The following is a 12,976-nucleotide window of genomic DNA, read 5'->3' as shown; positions in this document are numbered from 1 at the left end:
TATGACAATATTTGCTAGCGATGGACTTTGGTCGTTATGAATGGTATCAAACCCAGACACCAGTCCCATTTGAGAAAAATGTTACTCACTCCCTCCTCAATTTCCTGTCTAAACAGGGAATCCCTCTCCATTCAGCACAAACACATGCCTAATAAAGTTGCCTTATCTACTTTATCCATTTAAGACTATATTCTAATATTGACTATAAACATTAAATTTTTATAAATATTAAATTTTTTGTAGTACTATAAAAATTTGAATATCTAATCTTAAAACATAGTATACCCAATAAATACACAACAACCTAGTCCAATCAAATATTAATTTTGTGTCCATACAAGACTTTAGTGCCACGTCGGATATTATTAATATTATTATGGACAAAGAAAAAAAAAACATGGACATTTTGAGCTTGTAGTCAAATTAAAATAAATAAAAATAAGAAAAGAAATTCTTAGCTTTAACAAACACAAGGATTGTGAGCACTGACGAGTCAGAAACAAACAAAGTCTTCGCTGACTTCATCAAATGAAACCATATGATATTCAAACAAACTCTAACAACAACACAACGTGTCCTTTCTTGACCAAGTCCTCCATTCTCCTCCCACTCTAATTAATTACCATAATCAATCCTTATTAATTCCTTAATTAAACCTTAATTCCTCCCATCTTACTTGAAATCCAATCCTTCCATTACATCTCCATATGGGTATTGATAAAATCCATAACTCAGTAGAGCTTCGCCGGCGTTCCCACCAAATGGGAGCTGGTTTTGCTCTATGGGTAGCGACGAATTAGATGAGGAAGTGGATAACTCTTGTGGATTCCACAACATCGGGAATTGATCTTCTGGGTCGTGCTTGAAATCAAAATTAGTATCTGCAAACATCAAGTTTCCGTCCATTTGTTCATCCAATCTTAACCAATCTGCAGCGGCGGAATACGGCGGCGCGTTGGCTGGAAATGCCATGTTGGTAATCGCATTCTGCTGGGTTGCGGCGGCGATTGTCGGAGTTGGCCGTTCGGAAAATGAATTGAATTTCTTCTTCAGCTTCGTATTCCAGTGGTTTTTTACATCGTTATCTGTTCTCCCCGGTAATTGTGATGCAATAACAGCCCACCTAAATTAAAAAAAAAAAAAAAAAAAAAAAAAAAAAAAAAAAAAAAAAAAAAAAAAAAAANAAAAAAAAAAAAAAAAAAAAAAAAAAAAAAAAAAAAAAAAAAAAAAAAAAAAAAAAAAAAAAAATCATTAAATTTAATTATATTGATGAGACATAAGTGTCCGTTAAAAGATATGTCTCTATATGTTTACATGCAGATATTGTCTCTCTATCTGTCTGTTTCTATCTGTTTGTAGATATTGTCTGTCTCTATACAGATATTATCGGTCTCATATTCTTATAAATGTTATGATAGAGGTCTCCCCAATGAAATTGACTATTATATAGATTTACGCAATACATTACAAACAAATAAATCTAGAATAAATAAATCAAATTTAATTCAAATAAATAAAGAATACTCTATTTTCACTTGCCTGCTTCCGAGAGTGGAATAAAGGGTACAAATAAGGTTGTCTTCCTCGAGGGTAAAGCCGCCGTGTTTGATGTCTGGACGGAGATAATTCAGCCACCTGAGACGACAGCTCTTGCCGCAGCGGTTAAGTCCTACGGCGGAGAAACACGAAACAGGCAGGGGGACGGGTTAAACAATAACAAACTTGTGTAAGACGAAGAGAAAAAGAAGAGGAAAAAAAAACCAGCTTTGCGAGGGAGAGCGATCCAGTTGCCAGCAGTGCCATGTTTATGAATGAAGGCTTTGAGAGTGGCGTCTTCTTGAGGAGACCATGGGCCTCTCTTGACGGTGGCTTTGTCACAGCAAGGAGCTCTTCCCATGGAGAAGGAGACGAGTTTAGAGAGAGAGAGGGCCGCCATGGATGGAGCTATGGTGTGTATATATAGAGTATGATGGGGAATGGGCAATGGGAAGGGAGAAGAGAGGGAGTGGTCAAAGGGAGGGTGCACATGTGGGGAACGCATGGAGACGGCATGCTTCTGCTCTCCGAACTGGTTGCCATTTCAAGCTCTAAATACCAAATGCTTTTTGCTTATATTGTTACTCTTTCTTACTCGTTTTGGGATTTTACGCGGTTTCTCACTTTGCCCTCTTTACACATTAATGCTCGAGTTCAAGCCTATCAATAATAGATATTGTCAGATTTTGTCTGTTATAATTTTCAGTTTCACAGTTTTTAAATGTGTCTGCGAGGGGCGTCGTCGTTCCACACTGCTCACTGTATGACTTTGATACCATTTGTAACAGTCCAAGCTCACCACTAGTATATATTGTCAGCTGAGTCTCACTGTTTTAAAACACATTTGTTAGGGAGAGGTTTCCACACGATTATAAGAAATACTCGTTCCTCTCTCCAACCGATGTGGGATCTCACGATCCGCCTCCTTGGGAGCCCAACTCCTTATTAGCACACCGTCCGGTGTCTGACTCTGATACCATTTATAACGACCTAAACCCACTACTACTAACAGATATTGTCCGCTTTTATTCGTCACGTATCGCCGTCAGTCTCATAATTAACGCGTTTGTTAGGGAGATATTTTTATACCCTTATAAAGAATACTTTACTTCCCACTCTAACTGACGTGAGACCTTACATAAATTAATTACCATTTTAGGATGCATGAAGCTGAATAACACCCAAAGTAACATTGAGACTTTTCTCATGGATCAATGGGCTTAAAAGTTGCATACACCTAACTCTCTTAAAAAAAAATTATCTTGATTGAGCTTATTTCACAAATTTTTAAAAAGATTATGGTAGACTTGAAAATGTTAGAAATAGAATCAGAGTTAGACACCGGGCAGTGTCAGTGAAAACGAAACATTCCTTACACGGGTATGGAATCCTCTCCCAAATAGTAAAACCGTAAGGCTCACCACAATACATAAGAAGCTAAAGCGAACAATATTTGATAGCTATACATTTGAAATTTTACAAAATGGTATTAGAGCCAGAGCCGGATATCGAGTAATGTGTCAGTCAGGACGCTGACTTCAAAAGGGGTTGATGTGAGATCTCACATCGATTGGAAAAGAGGATGTAGAATTTCTTGTAGATACGTAAGAGTTAAAAGTGAATAATATCTATTAGTGATACGTTATGCTATACTCTGGACACAAACCTAGTCTGAATTTACAAACACTTCCACGAAAGAATCAAGTCGAAGTCGAAGCCCATTTAAACTGTTAAAATAACCCGATTCCTTCACATTGGCTTCTCGAGTTGGTAACACATACCGGTTGATGATTGAGAATCATACATATATTATTTAAGCCCAAAACTCGACCCCTAAAATTTTGAATATATCAAACAATCCAGAACTAATATCAACATCAATACACATCCAATTTACACCTTAAAGTAAGATTAAATTTCACTACCCATTTGTTGAATTCAATTAAAATTAATATAATACTTCAATCCCAAACAAACAAACAAACAAACAAAAGCAGGAGTTTGGAAAGGTCAACACATAAAGATTCACTTCAATTTTCAAGTTATTCTCGAATCGATTCCCCCATATCTGAATTCCCCTGTTTCTACCCACACCATCCATCCAGGTAAGGAAAATATTTGCATTGATCTTATTCCCTGTGTAAAAGCAGGGGCAGAATCAATCATGGAAATATCTCCTTCAATTTTGCATGACCAACACGAAAGCTCATCACAAACAAACACAACATCTGGATCAGTAATTTCAATCAAGTTCATCCATAAAATTGCATTAGGAATAACATTAACTTCCAACACAATCACAATGATCGATCAGTACTAATTAGCTATACATGAAGTCAGACGGAATTCTTTTCTTCACCATCAAAATCTAGAGCAGAGCCATATATACAGACATTTAAGGCTCATACAACTAATAATTCAATCCTATCTTCATCAGTTTCAGCTTACTTTCCATTATGTATATACATATGAAACAAACGGCATGGCTTAGGCTATATATATATATTTTTTTTTCCTTCATAAAATCAGAATTGAATGGTGATTAGAGAAAACTCCCTTTTAACCAACCAAAAGTTGAATTTCCAGACTCAGTTTACCAGATCTGATACCCATTCAACGTCCGGTGTGCAGTCTGAAGGGCCTGAATCAGCCAAGTCCAAAGAATTTTCCTCACTCAGTTTCTGCAGCATCTTTGCCCTCAGCTCCCTTCCCGATTCGACTCGCTCCATTGCCGGTTCCTCCACGAATCCATGGTCCGTTAAGTCTAGCAACCCAACCCCTGGACCTGTTGGAGGCTGAGTTGGTGTTGTTGGAAGGCTACAAAATCCAGGGCGGATTCGAGACGGATAACCGGGAGAACCAATTGGAACATTCCAGGAAGATGGTAGAGAATTCACCTTGCTTAGATGCATGTGGAGGGATGCGACAATTTCATTGACGGAACTTGAGCCAAGAGACCGGGCGAGCGACCTAGTCATCGGCGATACCGGTGGAGAGTCAACTGGAGTCGCCGACGGCGAAACAGACACCGGAGAAGACAGAAACGGAAGCGGTTTCGCACAGGTTCCATCCAAACACTGCCGCAGAGGAGATTCATCATATGAGTCAGGCGAATTCGCGTCTCTCGGGCTCTGCTGAGGCAAAACCCTAAGTTGCTCGGGAGTATGGGCGAAGAAACAAACTCTCCTACGGCAGTTGATCCCGTCCTTGCACGGCTGAGTCCTGTAACGTGAAGGATGGAGCCAACATTCAAATACACCATGCGCAAACTCGCACGACTCGCCTTTCTTGCAGCTACCTTTTCGAAAGTCGGGGCACGCCGTACCGGAGTAATGATACTTCCTCGGATCTCTCCGGCGAGCCTTCTCGCCAGGATGAGCAAACGGACACTCCGTCCAATCATGAGACCGTCCACGCGTACACTTCCTCACCTTGAACTCGAATATTCTAAATTGATCGCAAGAGTAAGCATCCACCGGAACATCCGATTCCCGGCCGGACAACTCCAAATCAGATTCAATCTCCGACTCACTCGTCGAAGGCAGATATCGCTGAAATGCCGCTAGGACTTCCTGCAAATGATAGGGAGAATAATCGCCGCCGTTAGCATTGTCATCAGAACTCACCGAGATTCCACTCAAAGGAAAAGGAAGCCGCGTCTCGTTCGCAGGTTCCTCTGGTATCGTCAATGGAGTGATATGAAGCAACGGACCAGGTCGGTGGCGTTGGCCGATCACCATTTTCAACCAGAGAGTGACGGTGGAGGATTATAGTTTCAGACGAAACACCTTGCCAAAACAACCGCCATACCCATGGCGTTTATAAACTACTTGAGGAACCAAACCATCTACTACGATTAGGTTAACTCAACCGTGGTTAAGTTAAATAACTCAACTCCATTACCCATTTTTCGCCTCGGTTAAAAAAGAAAAAAAGACGGTAACGTGACTTCTCTAATCACCCCCAGCCGTTACCGTCAGATTAAAAACAACGGTTCTAGAGAGTTCCAGGACGTCAATATTGGGATATTATAGTAACCTCAACACCCACGTGGCACGATCTTACATGTACTGTTACTCATCATACGGTCACCGTACTGTCTTATAAATTTCCATTTTCACATAATTAATAACACCATTTATTTCCGCAACTTACGTAACCATAGAAAATTAAATACTTGTAACGGATAACTATAGCTTGTCCAAATTACCAACCTCGTTATTTTCTACGGTAATAATTTAATAGACAAGACATCTATTTTTATAATAAAATATTCGCTATTATCCTTATTTAAAAGCAAAACAAAATTTAAATAGAATCTCAAAATTTCTTTTTACTGCTTTCCAGATCACCCTCCTGTTATTTTATTTTTACAAAAATATTTTAGAAATAAATATTTTTATTTACGAATTAATATTTTCGATGCATTATTATTACAAAAAGGTTTAAAAACTTTAGACAAAAGCACTCATTTTGTTGGTTCGAAAATGGCAAAGCATGGCTGCTTGACCATAGGACAAGGCCGGTGGGCCCTACTGCCACGTAATAATATTTTTGAAAATTTTGCTAAATTTAAATAACCCCAATATTATACATATATTGTCAACATCTATCAAATCAAAATGAAACCCCATCACATTAATCATACATAACAAATAAATGCTCACCTACATGCAACAAGTCCCTAAATTAACCCTAAGTTAATTCAACAAAATAAATCATACATTTTCTTTTAAATAATATTTTAAATTCTCATAAAGAATGCCATAACACTGCCATTTGTGAAGAAAATGTAGCATATATATATATTATTTGAATTTATGTCACACTCGCTGACGTGGCACATCGCTTGCACAGTCAACAGATAGCAAGATTTAGAAGGTGACACAACGCAAGGGGACACATGGCACAAACGAAGGACTTATATACCGACAAACACATAATTCCCACTAACTTAAATTAAATTAAATTACTTCTTCCGTACACGTGTCAAAATTTGAACACCTACCCCACGAGCGACAGAAACTTTTGTGCCGTAAAATTAATCCACGCGTCCACTACGGCCTGTTTGACCGTAAACGTGTCATTATGGACTCAGTGTGAATGGACACCGAGGTTCCTACGTCCTAGCCAAACGCAGCCTTACGTGGACTCCCCTACAGCCTCGACATTGCCGCAAATTAACAATAATTTTTTACTGATGGTTAAAAAAAAAGAAGATATTTTTCAGTTTTATATTTTATATATGGATAGTAAATTTACAAGTTGGCTGTCTTTTAGTTATTTTAGTTGGACAAGGGACAACTAAATTTATTTTATCCTGTAATGCTGACGATGACATGTTCACTTAATTAATTTAATTAATAGGTGTGACGTGGACTTGTAATTATAGATTTAAAACATTATAAAGCTTGGAAATAATTAAAATTAGACCCATTTGTTAATCCACGTAGCTTTTATGTCATCGAGGGGGAAGGCACTTTCTGATGAGTGGAAGTGAAAGTGGATAAGATCTGTTTTTTAATTTTTTAATTTTTTAACTTTTTAATATTAATGTTTATAATTAAAAAAGAAAAAGAAAAAGAAAATTGATGGTGAGGTAAAGGGGGAGGGATTTGGATTTGGATTTGGTTTGATAAGCGGATGAGATGAAGGGGGAAATATTAACCTCACTCGTGGCAACCTAACTGCACTAAGTAAATGTCCAATCAGATGCTTTGATAGTGACACGCTGGCAAACAAATTCGGATAATGTTTACGGTTGCGGGTGGTCTCTAATATCGTTTGTGGGGTTGTCGTTGTTGCCTAGATATCGCGAATCTTGTCGCTATCTCGTTCGGATTTTTTTTTTTTTTTAATTTTTGTATGAAAATCATTTTATTCATTATTTCGGTTTTGTGAATAATAGTTTTAAAGCTTTGTAATTTCACAGGCGAATACGATTATTATTTATAAGAAAATACTTTATTTATATTAAAATATAATTAGATATTTTTTTATTAATATATTAATATGTATATAATAATATATATTTATGGAGAGAGAAAGTAACGGTGAAACATCTCCGCGAAGGGGACGAAATTGGGGGTTGTAGTCCGAAAATGGAACATGTCCATTTTCCTTTTTATTTTTTATTTTTAAATAATGGTATATTTTATTTAAATTTATTAGAAAAAAATAAGAAAAAATTAGTTGTAATTTTGATTTCTTTTATATTATTTTCGACCCATTTATTCGCTCATGTCTTACGCTAATATTATATGCAAAATTTGAATTTGGTTCACTGACTTATTAGTTAAGTTAAGTTAGAACAACTGTGGTACAATTGCTATTTTACTACTGCTTGCAGTATGATTGTGACACATAACAATAATATTTGTTATAAAATGTTTGTGATTGTCTCAAGGGTACGATAGCTATTTTAAAATATAATTATTTCATAATTATAATTTTCTTGGAAAAATAATTAAAACTTGATTTTTAAAATCATTTATTTATTAAAAGAATTAACCTAAAAAAAAATAAAAAATTATCATCCAATAAAAAAATAGAAAATTGTTTTATTATTATTTTTATTTGGATTGAGGTAAATGCCAATTGTGCAGTTGTTGACTTAGGAGAAGGACTGTATTGGCTTTGTTGACTTTAGAGTTAGCGCTGGTTAGGGTTCGTAACGAAGGCGGTGGTTTAGTCTACGGCTATCTGGCTGTGGCTTCTTCAATTTTGGTTGCGAACCCTGAACCACCTGATCACGGAGTAGGCGATGGCGATCAAGAAGTTAGCTAGAGTTTTGATGAAATCTCGGGAAGATGGCTTGTCTCTACCCACTCGGGATGATCCTTCCATTGACGATTCCCGTCCCATCGACAGCCAAGGTAATCAATCAATTCTCTCTGAAGTTTCTCTTCTAGTAGAGATCTTTACTTGATTCATTCCTTGAACTAATTTCCCATACTTCTTTCTTTTTGTTGTACTTTTTCCCTAATTCGGTGTTTGATTGACAGCGCAAGAGGAGATGGTTCGTTCGTTCGAAAGGGCACATGATCAACAGAGTCTTTTATGGAGGGTATCGTTTGACTGTATATTCATCTACGGATTTTTCCTAATTTTTCTGGATTCTAAGAAAATTTTGGATTCTCGTGTCTGATTGTTGTTCTTCTCTGTGCCTGACTGTTCATCAGACAGTGTTTGCGGCATTTCTTTTTTGCTTCGCGATTTTCCTTCTTTACTCGATCATTCATCAGGTTTCATCTCCATGGGAACTGGTATGCTACTTTCTCTGAGAATGTTATCCTGCCCTGTACTGTTCCTCTTCAGATGGTGTTCATATTTTGCAGTAGTTTGAAAGAACTTAACTCCAGTTTAATTGTTATACTTCTATATGCTTTAGTGACGGACGCATTACTTGCAAAGGATACATTAAACTTATGGAGTTTGCATTATACTGATGTTTCTTTTTTCTCTTCTGCAGCGTTATCATGCTTACTTCATGGAGGATGTTAGCTCATGGATGATTATAGCTGCAGGTTCTTTTTCACAAATTTCTCCTTTATTTTACACTCATTATTGCATGTTTGATTCTCACCTCATCAATTTGCTTCAAATGTTGAAGATAATTTCACGGCAAAGTTTCTTTTATTTTTTAAGAACATAACATTTCTTGACAAAATGGAAATACAAAAAGGGCCCCCCCATATCCAAATATTGCAATGGCCAAGTTCACTTCCGTGTTCTATTGAGCTGTAGTCATGTTTTTAAGTTATATGCTGTGATGCTCTGTTGAGATCTTTGCTAATATCAACAATTGAAATTCTACAGATTGGGTTGCTATTTTAGCATGTTCATTTTCGATCATTGGGATTGTTAGCAAGTCAAATTACCACAGGCGATGGCTTTGGTGCTCGTTCTTCATTGGCTTCCTACTCTCAGTTTTCTGGTTATACTTTATGATTAGGTATGGTGGGAAAACTCTCAAATCATTTTTTTTTTCCCCAAAGTTATGCTCCTGAATGAATATATACATACTGGCCTATAGTGTATGTCTGACTTGTCTATTAAAATCTCTTCTTTTCCTCGTTTGTTGATGGATGCAAATGCTCTTGTTTTTGGTTCTTTTGCCCATTTTCCTAGAGAGCAGTATGTTGTGAATGACGAACTATACCAACTTCATGTCTAGTCGATATATGTATTTAAGCTGGTAAGAAGAAAATTTCATTGCTGAAATATACAGTAGCAGGAAAGAGAGGTTTTCCACAAGAGGGTATTGGGCTTGTACGAATAAGCAAAGTACAGCGTAGTCATAGTGGTCATATAGAGCCTCTTCCAACGATTTTTTTCGTTTTGGTCATTTTTCATACTTGTTGGTATGCCCTTGTAAGGGTGATCTTAAGCTTGTTATTTTGATGATAATGAATTTACAGTTTGTAATGTTTGTATGGATTGCAGTTTGCCTAGGTTTCGATGGGATGTTATCTGGCGTCCTTTTGGTACTCTCAGGTAGTTTCTGAAAAATGAAAAAGATTACAACTTGACATGAACTTTCGAACTCACTATGTGCTCATACGCTTCTGTTGATTGCAGCGGGGCTGGAATCTGTTTGTATGTGGATCATTTGCTGGCCGAATCGTCCGAGGAAATACGAAAACTTAGAGGCTATATGTATTCTTATAAAGCTAACTGAAAACTTGATGGACGTCTCTTAAATTTGTAATCAACTGTATCCTCTGTTCTTACTAAGCTGATAGCATTGCATCTCTGTTAGTAGTATGCAAGCCGAGATCTTATTTTTTATTATATTCATAGTTTGATAAAGCAGTCTTATAATCAATGATTTCATTGTCTTTTAATTCATGTTGAAAGTGAATTTGTAAATAAGAAACATGTATGATGATAGGCAAATGGGCATAATTCTTAAAACAAGATGTCATAAAGAATGCATGCCTACCAGATTAGATCTTTGAAGATACACAGCAATTTATCATGATGATAGCCCAACTCTTAGGGTTCATATCATCAGCGTTCCATACTACCACTTGAATTTGCAATGGGTAGTGAAACAGGACGTTAAAGAAGAGGAGAATTCAGAAATGAAAGATGAAATTGATGCCAAAATTAAGTGTAAGAGAAGAACCTCTCAAGTTAAGAACACAATCCAAAAACTAAATATAACTAAATCAATCAACTGCTTCCAATAGTGTATTCAAAGTGAAATAAACAAGTGCACCAAAGGGAGGACAATGAAGGATAACTCTGACTCGAAACAAGTCTTGTACCGAAAATTTCACCAAAAGTTGGAAGTACCAGGTAACAAGGCAAACGGTATGAGAATCAGATCAGTCTTCTTCATCGATGACCTTAGTCCCTAATCCTTTCAAACCTTCTGCTGGGATTTCTGCGACCGTAACAAGCGAATACAGTTCTTCCTTCGCATCTTCGTCGTCGTTCCTCTTGCGTGCAATACGGACTCTAATTCTCCTTGGAACACTTCGAATTCCTCTGCTCCAGATATGCTTGTTCAATTTCACGTCCACCCTGACGTCCTTCGTTCCCATTGCATTCTCTGCAAACTTCCTTATCTCCTTGATGGCCTTGGGAGCCTTCTTCTTGAAGGTGCTGTTATTTAGACAATACAAGTTAAGCACGAGAATTAGGGAGTTGTTGCAGTGTTATGAAATGTATAATTCACTATTGAAATTAAAACTAAAATACGAGGGGGAAAGAACTACGAACACAAAAATGCAAGAGGAGAAACTACTAATGGAAAGGAGCGTTATGACAGAAAGAACAACGCATAAGCAATCCACCAGTCCGCTTGTCCAATAGTTTACAATTACATTACAGATGCCTGACAAACTTACAACTACCTATATTTAACCGTGCTCTTCACTTTTTGTCGCAACAAATTTAGATAAAAATTCTCCAAGATTTAGCTATTATTATTACTCTTCTCGATCTCGTCTTCATCTTCAATACCCCTCTACAGCCAAGTTACTATCAGTTCATGCCATTATTCTATGATCAACCGCTACGTGTTCTTAAAGAAATTCACGGACAAAAATTTATCTTTCTTCCTCAATATCTAATCTTATAGAAATTTCAATAATTAGTGTATACCCACACAAAAAACCACGTTGACCTACCACAACAGTTGCCAGATTACAAGTTTAGATAATTAAAATCATGAGAAAAAAGGGCCTCCTAATGAAGATAATTTCAAAACATAAGCAATTGAAATGCTCTCGCCATATACATTGGCCGAACATCAAAAACCAGCTTACAGATCTAATTGGACAGCAGTATGACATCAGTTGACAGCGAGGAATGAGTAAATACGCAAGGAAGAACATGTAAGAATGAGTTGGTACCAGCCATGCAGACGCTTGTGTAGATTGATGGTATACTCTCTGCTGACCACCTCCTCCTTCCTCCCCTTCGTTTTCTCAACCATATCTACAGTCGGCTTCTTCGATTACACCTGCAACCGGTTAAAACGAAATCATGAAGAATGAAAACAACACAATGTCGAGAAATTGACATCCGAAGCAAAAGCAGCATAAAATCAAAACCAACAACGTCACAAAGGCGATTGTCTATCTATTTCAATCCGTTTGAGCAAAGAAATCGGAACTTTAGATAACCTAAAAATGGCAGAAGCAGAGCGACCTTGCTAGGGTTTGAAGGATGCACCAGGAAGAGGGGGTACAACTTAAATGTGCACAATACCCTAGTTTCAGGGTCGTACAAATTTATCAGTGTTTTGATCCATTGGGCTTAGTAGTGATTGCGGCCCAAGGAAGAATAGGCCCACATTATTATTTTTTTTTTAAATTAAAATTTTAGTTTTTTTAATATTATTTCATTTTAGTTTATATACTTTTAAGGTGAAATATTTTAACTTTAGTTCATTTTTTGTCTTGGTATATTCGTTTTGAATTTTTATACTTTTAAAAGTGACTTAAGTCCGTTCATTTCATTTTTTTAAAAAAAATCAATTATATATATAATAATAGATTTGTAGTATGGGGTAAAATTTATAAACAATTAATAAAACTAAAAAAAGATTACCAAAATGAATTAAAAATATATTTTGAAAGTATAGAAACTCAGGCAAAAGTAGTATAGTGACTAAATTAGTATTGAAATCTAAAATTTTATTTTCAAAACAAAAATGATAATTTAGAAACCAAAAGTATAGATTTAAATATTAAATTAAAATAAAAGTTTAGTTATTAAAATATTGAGGTAACATTTAATCTAATAATAATTTCACTAATTTACAAATTTATTCTCTATCATTTAAATAATCCTCTCAATTCTTTTCTCCACTAAGAACCCCTTCCCACTATGGCAACGAAACGGGTTTGCAGGTCGGTAACCCGACCAGCTAAGAGCAACTCCAACCTTGAGGAAGAATATGATCTCACTAAAACAACCAAATGAA

The 12,976-nt window shown here is 36.5% G+C and overlaps 4 protein-coding genes across 6 annotated transcripts; 1 reads left to right on the top strand and 3 right to left on the bottom strand.

The window, feature by feature from the left end:
* Nucleotides 1-476: 476 nt before the first annotated feature.
* LOC111793121 (transcription factor MYB36-like) lies at nucleotides 477-2,042 on the bottom strand. The gene is made up of 3 exons (XM_023674856.1): nucleotides 1,762-2,042; nucleotides 1,540-1,669; nucleotides 477-1,123 (listed from the first exon to the last, which is right to left on the bottom strand). Exons 1-3 carry the CDS (start codon nucleotides 2,039-2,041, stop codon nucleotides 673-675), a joined length of 861 nt encoding a protein of 286 aa, XP_023530624.1. The 5' UTR covers nucleotide 2,042; the 3' UTR covers nucleotides 477-672.
* Nucleotides 2,043-3,772: 1,730 nt separating this feature from the next.
* Nucleotides 3,773-5,338, bottom strand: LOC111794003 (zinc finger CCCH domain-containing protein 20-like). Its single transcript, XM_023676102.1, has one exon. It carries the CDS (start codon nucleotides 5,274-5,276, stop codon nucleotides 4,125-4,127), a length of 1,152 nt encoding a protein of 383 aa, XP_023531870.1. The 5' UTR covers nucleotides 5,277-5,338; the 3' UTR covers nucleotides 3,773-4,124.
* Nucleotides 5,339-8,148: 2,810 nt separating this feature from the next.
* Nucleotides 8,149-10,363, top strand: LOC111794002. The gene is made up of 7 exons (XM_023676101.1): nucleotides 8,149-8,411; nucleotides 8,541-8,602; nucleotides 8,718-8,801; nucleotides 9,008-9,062; nucleotides 9,355-9,490; nucleotides 9,982-10,032; nucleotides 10,117-10,363. Exons 1-7 carry the CDS (start codon nucleotides 8,300-8,302, stop codon nucleotides 10,214-10,216), a joined length of 600 nt encoding a protein of 199 aa, XP_023531869.1. The 5' UTR covers nucleotides 8,149-8,299; the 3' UTR covers nucleotides 10,217-10,363.
* A 252-nt stretch (nucleotides 10,364-10,615) lies between these two features.
* Nucleotides 10,616-12,284, bottom strand: LOC111794001 (60S ribosomal protein L31-like). 3 transcript variants are annotated; one of them, XM_023676100.1, is made up of 3 exons: nucleotides 12,199-12,284; nucleotides 11,901-12,010; nucleotides 10,616-11,148 (listed from the first exon to the last, which is right to left on the bottom strand). In XM_023676100.1, exons 2-3 carry the CDS (start codon nucleotides 11,981-11,983, stop codon nucleotides 10,869-10,871), a joined length of 363 nt encoding a protein of 120 aa, XP_023531868.1. In that variant the 5' UTR covers nucleotides 11,984-12,010; nucleotides 12,199-12,284; the 3' UTR covers nucleotides 10,616-10,868. The 3 variants fall into 3 exon arrangements, with proteins under 3 accessions (XP_023531868.1, XP_023531866.1, XP_023531867.1); XM_023676098.1 differs by having other exon boundaries at nucleotides 12,174-12,254; XM_023676099.1 differs by having other exon boundaries at nucleotides 12,106-12,224.
* Between the last annotated feature and the right edge of the window lie 692 nt (nucleotides 12,285-12,976).

Source organism: Cucurbita pepo, chromosome LG04, assembly GCF_002806865.2.
Source record: "Cucurbita pepo subsp. pepo cultivar mu-cu-16 chromosome LG04, ASM280686v2, whole genome shotgun sequence".
Classification (NCBI taxonomy): domain Eukaryota; kingdom Viridiplantae; phylum Streptophyta; class Magnoliopsida; order Cucurbitales; family Cucurbitaceae; genus Cucurbita; species Cucurbita pepo.
Note: the sequence above shows the minus strand (reverse complement) of the source record. Positions and strands in the feature narration are given on the sequence as shown.

Excerpts from the sequence above, each read along its gene's own strand:
- LOC111794001 (XM_023676100.1), bottom strand. The coding sequence starts at position 11,983 with ATGGTTGAGAAAACGAAGGGGAGGAAGGAGGAGGTGGTCAGCAGAGAG. Across the intron at positions 11,149-11,900 it reads CACAAGCGTCTGCATGGCTG|CACCTTCAAGAAGAAGGCTC; the intron begins GTACCAACTCAT and ends TCTAAATAACAG.
- LOC111793121 (XM_023674856.1), bottom strand. The coding sequence starts at position 2,041 with ATGCGTTCCCCACATGTGCACCCTCCCTTTGACCACTCCCTCTCTTCT. Across the intron at positions 1,670-1,761 it reads CGCTCTCCCTCGCAAAGCTG|GACTTAACCGCTGCGGCAAG; the intron begins GTTTTTTTTTCC and ends TCTCCGCCGTAG. Across the intron at positions 1,124-1,539 it reads TATTCCACTCTCGGAAGCAG|GTGGGCTGTTATTGCATCAC; the intron begins GCAAGTGAAAAT and ends TTTTTAATTTAG.
- LOC111794002 (XM_023676101.1), top strand. The coding sequence starts at position 8,300 with ATGGCGATCAAGAAGTTAGCTAGAGTTTTGATGAAATCTCGGGAAGAT. Across the intron at positions 8,412-8,540 it reads CCGTCCCATCGACAGCCAAG|CGCAAGAGGAGATGGTTCGT; the intron begins GTAATCAATCAA and ends TTTGATTGACAG. Across the intron at positions 10,033-10,116 it reads CGTCCTTTTGGTACTCTCAG|CGGGGCTGGAATCTGTTTGT; the intron begins GTAGTTTCTGAA and ends TGTTGATTGCAG.
- LOC111794003 (XM_023676102.1), bottom strand. The coding sequence starts at position 5,276 with ATGGTGATCGGCCAACGCCACCGACCTGGTCCGTTGCTTCATATCACT.